At 38.7% G+C, this 10,950-nt stretch overlaps 1 protein-coding gene across 1 annotated transcript; it reads right to left on the bottom strand.

Moving 5' to 3' along the window:
* Positions 1–250: 250 nt before the first annotated feature.
* Positions 251–916, bottom strand: LOC129987783 (uncharacterized). The gene has a single exon (XM_056095717.1). The coding sequence runs from the start codon at positions 914–916 to the stop codon at positions 251–253; it is 666 nt and encodes a 221-aa protein (XP_055951692.1).
* Positions 917–10,950: the final 10,034 nt, after the last annotated feature.

Here is a 10,950-nt window from a genome sequence, read left to right as displayed (position 1 = left end):
ACCACAACTGGTGACACTTGACTTTATATACACTCTCAGAATGTTCGAGAAACATCCAGATAGAACATTTAAAGAAAGATCTAGAATCAACTAGAAACTAGAGAAATAATAAATAACATTTTAAATTAAAATTCCAGTCTTTGGATAAAACTGACTTGGCTGGTATTCGAACCTGGGTCGTAAAGGTCTACCGTCTCGTGTCTTGCCAACCAAGCCACAGGAATTGATATCAGTAGTTCATTATGCGGCATTACTCCCCTCCAAAGAAAGACAGCGCCCCGCTGTCAATCAGGTTAAGGGCTTTTACTCTGGAACATGTCATGGGACCCTTGTAAATTTCTTGATTTTCGGCAGGTACGACATTTTCATTTTGACTGTCCTCAATTTCAATTTGCTTGTCGGGATCATGGTATGGTTTCATTCGCAGTACATGGACAACGTCTCTTGGTCGTCTTCTTCGGGATTCAGGGTCAAAATCTTGCACCTCGTATGTTACGTCTGATAAACGGCGTAAAACCTGGTAAGGCCCAAAGTACCTCCTTAAGAGCTTCTCGGAGAGTCCAACTTTTCGGACTGGAGTATAAATCCATACGAGATCTCCAGGAGCATAAGATACCATTCGGTGTTTGGCGTTGTAACGTCGACGGTCTTTATCTTGGGCATCCAGGGTTCGCACTCGGGTTAACTGTCTTGATTCTTCAGCCCTGGCAACCATCTTAGCGACGTAATCATCATCTACATCATTGGGAGAGAATGGCAACATTGTATCTAACGTCGTTTCGGCGTCGCGTCCATGAAGTAAAAAGAAAGGCGTAAAACCTGTCGTCTCCTGTTTAGCGGTATTATAAGCAAAGGACACAAACGGTAAAATTTCGTCCCAATTTTTCTGCTCTGTATCCACATACATGGACAGCATGTCGGTCAAAGTTTTATTAAAGCGTTCTGTCAGTCCATTTGTTTGAGGGTGATACGCCGTCGTGAAACGATGATCGATATTGCACAGGTCAATAAGGGTGGAAACAAGTCTTGCTCGGAAAACGGCTCCCCGATCCGAAATAATTACTCGTGGAGCTCCATGCTTTAGAATAATTTCTTCGAGCAAGAACTTTGCTACTTCTTCGACTTCGGCGGTCGGCAAGGCTTTTGTTATGGCATATCGTGTCAAATAATCTGTGCAGACTATGATCCATTTGTTTCCCCGACCAGATTTTGGGGAGATCAACCCCAATGCGATGGAAAGGTGCTATAGCTGGAGGGATGGAAACTAATCGTCCAGGTGGTCGTTGAGGAATAGGTTTTCGTCTTTGGCAATCCCGACAATGCATGACATATCGGACAACATTTCGGTACATCCCTGGCCACCAAAATCTTTTGCGGATTCGGTCGTAAGTTTTTGCGAAACCAAGGTGGCCTGCCGTAGGAGCGTCATGGAAGTGTCGAAGTATGTCGACTCGTAGATGTTTCGGAATGACTGGTAGCCACTTTTGTCCAACTGGATCAAAATTCTTTCTGTATAGAACCCCGTCAATTAATTCAAATCCTTTCTTTTCTATGGATCGGCTGTTGTTGTCAATGTTAATTTTTACAAGGTCTGGATCTTTTTTCTGTTCTATTGCAAGGTTCATACTCGTGGTAACGGCTAGGGATTTGTCTGTTGTATGAGTCTCATCTTCCACTGGATTTCTCGAGAGAGTGTCGGCATCCCTATGCTTCTTACCGGTTTTATATTGAATGGAAAAATCATGTTCTTGAAGTCGAAGGGCCCATCTTGCGAGCCTTCCTGAAGGATCCTTTAAACTCATAAGCCAGCACAACGAATGATGGTCGGTTTTAACTGTAAAATGTTTTCCGAATATATATGGCCTAAATTTGTTGATTGCCCACACAATGGCGAGGCATTCCCGTTCGGTAGTGGAATAATTTCTTTCGGCTTTTGTCAAAGTTCTGGAGGCGTATGCGATTACTTTTTCAGCTTTATTCTGGATTTGCACCAAGACAGCTCCAATACCATAACCACTGGCATCCGTATGAATTTCTGTAGGGGCATTTTCGTCGTACATTCCTAATACAGGATCAGACGTAAGCGCTTTCTTCAGACTGTTAAAAGCTTTCATTTCTTCATGACCCCAATGAAACTCCGCACCACCTTTTAGCAGCATCTGCAAGGGTTCAGCGAGATAACAAAAGTTCTTGATAAATCGCCGGAAGTATGAGCAAAGGCCAAGAAAACTCCGTATATCATGTTCGTTTTTGGGGGTAGGAAAATTGCTAACGGCTTTCACTTTGTCAGGATCAGGACGAACGCCACTACTAGATACAAGATGGCCCAGTATTTTTACTTCTCTGGCCGCGAAAAGACACTTCTTCGGGTTGAGTTTAAGACCAGCATCTTGAAGGCTTTTTAAAACAAGTCTTAATCGAGTGAGATGGTCATCAAAAGTTTCCGAGAACACTATTATATCGTCTAGATAACAGAGACACATAATCCATTTGAAATGGTGCAACAAATTGTCCATCATTCTCTCGAATGTCGCGGGGGCATTACAAAGTCCGAACGGCATGACTTTAAACTCGTATAATCCTTCGGGTGTTATAAATGCCGTCTTTTCACGATCAGCCTCGTCCACTTCTATCTGCCAGTATCCAGAGCGAAGGTCCATGGAAGAAAAGAACTTGGCGCCCTTCAGACAGTCTAATGTATCATCGATACGAGGAAGAGGATACACATCTTTCTTCGTGATCGCATTGAGCTTGCGATAATCAACGCAAAAACGCCAGCTTCCATCTTTTTTCCTCACGAGTACAACGGGTGAAGACCAGGGACTTTCAGACGGCTGGACGATATCGTTATCGAGCATCTTTTGAACTTCTTCACGAATGATGCGTCTTTCGGTCGATGAGACTCGGTAGGCTCGTTGGCTGATTGGAGTATGATCACCCGTGTGAATCCGGTGTCTCACATTCGTCCGTGCAGCTGTCTGCTTGTCAGTCTTCGTGAAGATTGCAGTAAAACGTCGTAGCAGTTTAGCTAGTTTGTTTTTCTGTTCATTGTTCAACTCTGGTGACAACATCGGTGAACAATCCATTTCGACGTTTGGTGTCTCTTGCTGTGCATCGATGTCATCTGACTTGCTAGAAATTACACATAAATGTCCCCCATCCAGTGGTTCGGCTTGGCCTATGCACATTCCTCTAGGGATTACTCTGTTCGTGGACTGCAAGTTGGCAACCCAAATTTCACTTTTCCTGTTATGGTATAAGGATACCATGGATGGCACGGCGATGTTTCTCTCAAAGAGCAGCTGCTTATTACCATCAATGACTACGTTTAGGTCTCCTTGAACATGGTATCCTGATACTGCTACTTTTGTCACAGAATGGGGTTTAAGTGTGTAGTCTTTTGTGGCATACAATTTCCATGTGTCTGGTGTGGCAACGTCTTGGCAAATGTCTTCTACGTATAGTTCACTTTGACCACAGTCGATCACGGCTTGCGAAGCTTTTAAAAAGTCCCATCCAAGGATTATTTCGTGACTACAATGCGGCACAACAATAAATTCAAACGGCAGTTCTCGGCTGTTTATCCGAACACGCAGGATACATTTTCCGATCGGTCGGATGAGACTTCCATCAGCGACTTTCAGTACAAGGTTTTTGGTGTCAGAAAACAAAACCTTCTTTAACGACCGTCGATACTTATCGGAAATGATCGAAAATGAGGCTCCAGAATCGACTAGAGCACGTATAGGTTTCTTATCTGCAATGACGTCCAGTTGATTTCCCGTCATCTTGGCGGCCGATGGAGGATTTCCGTTGCATGCGGCCTCACCTCCTAGGAAGGTCGCTCCGTTCAGTTTTCACAATTTCTGCGGCTTGGCGACTGACTGGATCGACGATACGGTGACGGTGATCTGAAACGGCGTGTAGGGGATCGGCCTCTAGATGGACTGGGTGTGGAACGGCGGATGGTATTTGGTCGGCGGTATTCTTCTTCTTCAGCGTCAGTTTCGAAGTTCTGTTGGCGGCGTCGATAATTGTCAAATACAGCTTTCCGTTCTCTGCAATAGCGCACAACATGTCCTGGACGGCCACAGTGGAAACAAACTGGTCTATTGTCGGCAGTTCTCCAAATATCAGTTTTTCTTGACTGTACGGGCAACCTCTGAGCAGGGGCTCTGGTTCGTCTGGCCACAGCTGCATAAGATGGTCTTGGTCGAAGTTCGGTTGGTTTTGCTGAAACCGGTGCCAAAGCTTTTACGACTTCGTCTTGCACCAGGTCCTCTAACGACTGGGAATATGGTTCCGAAGGTGCTTTAAGTTCGGTAACCAACCGCTGAACTTCCTCCTGCACTATTCTGCGAATGAGGGATGTCAAATCTGGCTCGTCCTCCATGGATGCTACAGATACGACGTTTGGTAGCCTCTCAAATCTCTGTCGTTTTACTCTCTTTTGCTTCATATCCTCTATATAGTTGCACCATTTTGTGAAATCAGCTATAGTGGTGATTTCTTTCATTAAAAGGGCCTGATAAATGTCTTCGGCAATACCTTTCATTAGGTGTGACACTTTTTCGCAGTCAGACATCGATGGATTAACCTCTAGGCAGAGACCTAATACGCTCTGAATATAGGACTGCGTACTCTCCCCTGGGCGCTGGGCTCTGTATTTAAGTTGTTCTTCGGCTTTCTTGGTGTGTTTTTGACGGTCACCAAAAAGTCCTAGTAATCCATTTTTAAACGCTTCCCAGGAATTCAAGTTGTCTTCGTTGTTTTCAAACCACTGCTTAGCAGTGCCATCGAGGAAGAAATATACATTGGCGAGACACACCATGTCATCCCACTTGTTGAAATGGGCAACTCGATCATACTCCTTTAGCCATTTAAGAGGGTCCTCTCCAGGCGTTCCGGAGAATGTCGATGGGCTCCTCAGTTGTTGGGGCGTAGGAACAGTCACTACTACGGGCTTGGCTTCTACCGACATTTTTGTCCTTTTTCTGCTTTCTGGAGAGTAAAATCCAAATTCGGGAGATAATCCTCTCAATCGAAGGCTCCTCCGTAGGTTTTCGCTATCGTCCACGGTTGCAGGAATAAGTACCCGGCGCCTCCACCAAACTTGTCACAAAGATTGGAAATAACAAGGCTGTTAGGTTGAACAAGTAATCAGATTTATTCAAGCAAAGTAACTCTCAAGCGTACAGGACCGATAACTCGACCACAACTGGTGACACTTGACTTTATATACACTCTCAGAATGTTCGAGAAACATCCAGATAGAACATTTAAAGAAAGATCTAGAATCAACTAGAAACTAGAGAAATAATAAATAACATTTTAAATTAAAATTCCAGTCTTTGGATAAAACTGACTTGGCTGGTATTCGAACCTGGGTCGTGAAGGTCTACCGTCTCGTGTCTTGCCAACCAAGCCACAGGAATTGATATCAGTAGTTCATTATGCGGCTATATTTCTAGGGGAAAAATGGACGCTTCGCTTACAAAAGTTTAGCATAAGATGAGTCATTTTATGAATTATAAAATATTTCAAGAATTTTTTTAAAAAAATGGCACTGTGGAAATTGATAAACTATTTGCATATAAAAAATGCATATCTTGTATACAAAAACAGTGAGAATACAGCAAAAAAAAAAAAAAATAGAAATACGCATACTATTATTAACTTTCAGTTATAAGTGTCAGATGTATTTATGAGTTTCCACAATTATGTCAGTAAATTATATAATTGATTCGATCCGATTATAAACAAACAGAAACAATTTGTTTTGACAAAAAAAGAAAAAAATATCGGGGTCAAGAACTCAAAAATGGTGCGAATGAAAACATAATTTATCTCATATATACTCATTCATTCATTATGTATTTTTTCTCATATAGAATATGTTGCAAAAAGTTCTCAACTTTCGGAAAATAAAAAGTATCTACTTTGAATATTCACAAAAACGTATTACAATTCAAAGCCTATTTAAGTGTTATATAAATAATTAATTATATTAAAAATGAATAGACTACATTTCTAAGATGAATTAAAAAGCATAAAATAATTTATCTTATCCCCATATAAATTTCTAATCCAATGTGAATTTTTAAAATACCCAATGACAGATCTTCAGGAAAATCTGTATGGGGTTAGGATAAATTATTTTATATTTTTTAGGCCGTTTTAAATACGTGGCATATTAAAAATTAATTTAAATATATCTTTTCTGCTTTCTAGTCTTGTGTGTGAGTGACATTTTGCAAACAGTTTTAAACTAATTTTCCTTATTGAGAAACACCCGATGACAAAATGTGCACCTAACAGACAAAAAAGCGAGTTAATAGAAACCTATTAAAATGCGCGTATAATAATGCGCCAATACCAATTCAGAGAAACATTTCACTCTAAACTAGGGGGACAAATATAGCTTACGTTCAGAAGGAAAATATGCTGTTGATTAATTCTTTCTATTTTTTCCACTCATTGAAATCTATCGAAATGACTGGATGAAGGATTTAAAGACTGCTTTCCAAAAATCCTTTTGAGAGTTCTCAAAACAACAAATGAAAAGAATTCTACTATCACAAACATATCAAAGTTCTGAAAATGTATTAGTTAATATGGTGTATACCTGGTTCAGATTCTAGGGTTCGAGGAATGGCGATCATGAGCTTACGGTCCATTGCGTGTCCGTCATCTCTCATAATTGGGAATACTTTTTCTCTTTGGTGTAATAGAAAAGCTTGTAGAATCTCGTCTTAGGCAACTGGCCATCATGCACAATTCAGAACATAGCTCTAAAACGGATGTTATTCCAATAAATCATGCAGTCGACCCAATAAAGTATTTAAAGGTGGCAAGAATACGAATTGCAGAAATTATTAAATTCATACATTTACTAAGCAATTTTTACTCATATACAGAGAAATTCGTAAAGCTTGTATCTGATTGTCAGTTTTTTAACCTTTGGGGGAAGGAAGTACCTTTCTTTTTGTTTAATTATAAAGAGTTAGTCTTGTGTTTGGTGTAGGTGAGTCAAATATGACCTTGCGTTATTAAGAGACAATCATAGATCAGTCAGTCAAAATTGGAGCGTCACAAAATTTCCATACTATTCAAGGATAAATAAATTTTATTTCTTCATTTCGGTGTCTGTACTTGATTTAACGCAACACTTCATCTCAAAATAAACGAGCAAAAATCTTGTTATTCTGATGATAATATACTGTTATCTTTAGACCGGATCAATAAATTTTGTAATAGGAAAGGAATAGTAGAGTTTTTATGGAAAATTAAATGATAAATAAAAGAAACATTTATTAATATTCATAAAATGCCAATGGATTAAAGGTTTTATTTGCGCCATTTTTCTCAAATAAAGAAGTTTTATGAAACTCGGAGCTTACAATATTTTACGCAATTTTTCAGAATGAAGGTTCATTGACTAGCATGAAAATAAACCCAGCCCCGTTCGCGACATAGTAAAGTGTTATACAAGATGATTCATATTGAATGGGACAAAATTAAAACATACGTGTGAATGCTGTAATTAATTTATTTAAATAAATTAAATTTATCATGAAATTAGTTATGCAAGTTTCTATAACTGATCTATGTGTGCCCTACCAGCAAAACCAAATGTCTATACGTTATTCCAGTTTCCGCCACATTCTTAATAGAATAATCCCCTATTAATGAGTCCAACGCGTCAGCTGCTTCAGTTATTGTTAAGTTTTGTGGAAGCAGAGGCATAGAAACTTTGTTTTCAATAAAAAACTCCATTGGGAAAAAAGGCAGGAGGTTAGATCTGGAGATCGCGGAGGCCAAGAAATCAGTGGCATATCATTTGATCCAGAAATGCCAATCCAGCAGTGGAGTAGGCGATCGTTAAGGTATCGACGTACGTTGTTATTCCAATGTGTGCGGAGCATCATCTTGCTGAAGAAGAAAGCTGAGAACTGTTACCCCTAAATGAAGGAACATTATCTCTGAAAGTTTTTCATGATAAATAATCCCATTAATAGATTTTACCACGAAGAAAAAAGGATTACAAACACAGATGCTGATTACGGTGCAGGAAAACGTTTAGCTGTGGGGAATCACACTAACATTTCATCATTCGATGTGGATTTCCCATGCCCCAGAATTGCAAATCATAGCGATTAACTTTGCCACATAAGTGAAAGACAATTTCATCCGTAAAAAATAAATCGGTTTACGAAATCCTCATCTCCGACTTGTCGAAATCTTTACGCAACAGTTTGTCCGAAGATTTTAAAGTCTGTACCATGTGAAATGAGTATGACTTGAATTGTATACATCTCTGTTTTGCATGTCACAGCATTGTTTCAGATACTTTCAGTCATACAGGATCATTACCATTTAAATCCCAATTTCAAAATGCTATAAAACCGAACACTAATGAATGACTTCAAATTTAAACAGAATATACTTCAAGAATGGGGAAATGGTACGGCACCAAAAGTTCCGAAGTGCATCAGTAGATGGTGCTGTAAGTGATATACTATGCAAATTAAAAGACACTCATGCTCACGACGCACTCCACTTGTTATAAAAACGTGGGTACGAGGCGTTCACCTCAAATTACATCTGAGAAATTTGTCTGAAATCTGTCATTTCAAGAATCGCGCTCTGCTTGTGAAGCTCTTTCACAAGAGTTTTGATTGTGCGCTAGCAGCTTTAAAAAAATCTCGGTCATTGAAAAATTTGAAAAGAGGTTGTGATCCGATGTCTGCCAAAAGTCTGAAGAAAGTAATTAAGAAATTCGAATAGACGGGTTCTTTTGAAGTGAAATCTGGCAAAGGGAGGAAATCAATTGTTTCGATATCAGTAGATGCGGCCACAGCATACAGGAAAGACGAGCGGTAGTGTGCAAACGTGCAGTGCGCAGAAAATTTCCCGATTTTTCAGATATGTCTGTAAGGAAGACCCATAAAAGTTTAAGCAATTATTTCTATCCAAAAAAAAAAATATCCTTGTTCAGGAGTTACTTCCTGCTGATTCTATGCTATTGTTTTTGTTCTATTCAATATGAAATACCCTGTAAGTAAAAAGTAAGATATAGAGGTAAAAATTAAAAAAAAAATGTTAGATATATAGAGAAAGACAACAATTTTAATTATTTGATTTGTTAATAGTCTTAAATAATAAGTTCTTACAACAGATGCTCCTGTCAAATTCTTCAGATAATTCAAGTTCCTAATCATGACAGTTCATTCCCGTGCCAGATTCGAGGTGGGTTCAAGGTTCCGGATTCGTCTTCTGTAGCGTACCGATAAAATAGCATAGAGTGTTTGAAAGTCGATTATAAAATATCTGTTTAGCCAAATATAAACTAATTTAGTCAGTGTACTATTCCAATCTGGGATTTCGATCCAAGGTTGGCATTCTACCTAAGACATACCAAATGACAGTTACTTACTATACCAATGAATCAACCGTAACATAAGTACGATTGGTGCTACAGTAACAACCGTACTTAGATGCTATATACAAAATTGGACGTTAGTTAGCTAAAATAGTTGCAAAAAAAACATAATTTTCTCAACACACTTTATTTTGGCATCGTTTATAATATGGTTTAGTAAATTTAATTGACTTTATACCCAGAACAGTAAAATTTTTATGGGCAATTGCAAATGGAGCTGAGTTTATATAAAATTCGTTCCTTTTTACAAACCGATGTCACAGTTTACATAACTATAAATCATTTCTTCTAAATGTTGTCATTCCATAACTGCTACAATGTAAGTGCTTGCTTCATTCAGTGACGATGGAGAAAATTCCTCATTGTGCTCAGCTAGCTCCGATGAAACATTTTGCAGACAAACTGATCATTGGACCCGCATCTCGCTCCTAATTATTTCCGGTTGTGGGATCATCTGAAAAGCGCAGTTTTCAAAGAAAACGTTCATAATCCATCCACTTTTAAGAATCGCACAAAGTTGGAAGTTTGACAAAACAGCATTTTTGTGGTATAATATATAAACAAGAAGAAATATTTTTAAAACACTTGAAAGATCAATTCATTGAATCATCGATTTTGCAATAAAATTAGTAGTGGAAATGGCGTTTTCTGCTTCACTTACCAATAACTGTGAGAGCAGCAATGCATTGCAGTTGATGTCTAAAATTGAAACTTCTTTCATAATTGAAATGTTGTGGTTGGAATATTATGTAGACCAAATGTGGTTATATTTATCTGGGCGGCCCCCATTGCATTTTTACAATGGGGCTTCCAGTCCTTCGTGCTATTTTATGGCCATCCCGTATTTTTAACGGTATATTTTAAAAATATTGTGCGTGGACAAATTCTTGCTAATTTTGAATTCTTAAGTGTTGAGTAGATCATTATCATTCGGCGAAGACCAGCGGGGTGAGATCCATCTGTTAGCGTAGTCAAAAAACAAGACGATAAAAACATGTCAAAATACTATAAGCGCGATTTTTCAAATTCATATGTATAAGGTATTGCTTTAAATTTATCAAATATCCGTAATAAGTGTCGTTTATTTTAACTGACAATGATGATTAATTATTTACTGATTCAGTTTAAGTGAACATGTCAAATGCAATACCGGAAAGAGGTCCTAAAACTATTCAAATGAGGAGTACTTGTGAGTGAAAATATTTCAGCAGTCTTGCCTTTCAGTAATTTTATTGAAATGGGAGCAAGTACTAATACGGAGTTCATTTTGACTTAATATTTTTGAATTAATTTGGAAGAATACTTTTTTACGAGTTCCGAGGTGCGCTCTACCATTACTTAAGAACGCTAAATCCTCTTCGTCTTTAATTAAACCAAACTATGGCATTTGAAAGCGGGAAATATCCCATATTTTGCACACACGAATTCGTCTTCTTTTCCGCCCATTTCCGAGACAACTTATTGCGAAAGGGTAGCACTCGTTTCGCGAATGAGTGCGTAAATTGTAA

Source organism: Argiope bruennichi, chromosome 10 (genome assembly GCF_947563725.1).
Source record: "Argiope bruennichi chromosome 10, qqArgBrue1.1, whole genome shotgun sequence".
Classification (NCBI taxonomy): Eukaryota; Metazoa; Arthropoda; class Arachnida; order Araneae; family Araneidae; genus Argiope; species Argiope bruennichi.
This window is presented reverse-complemented; position numbering and strand designations above follow the sequence as displayed.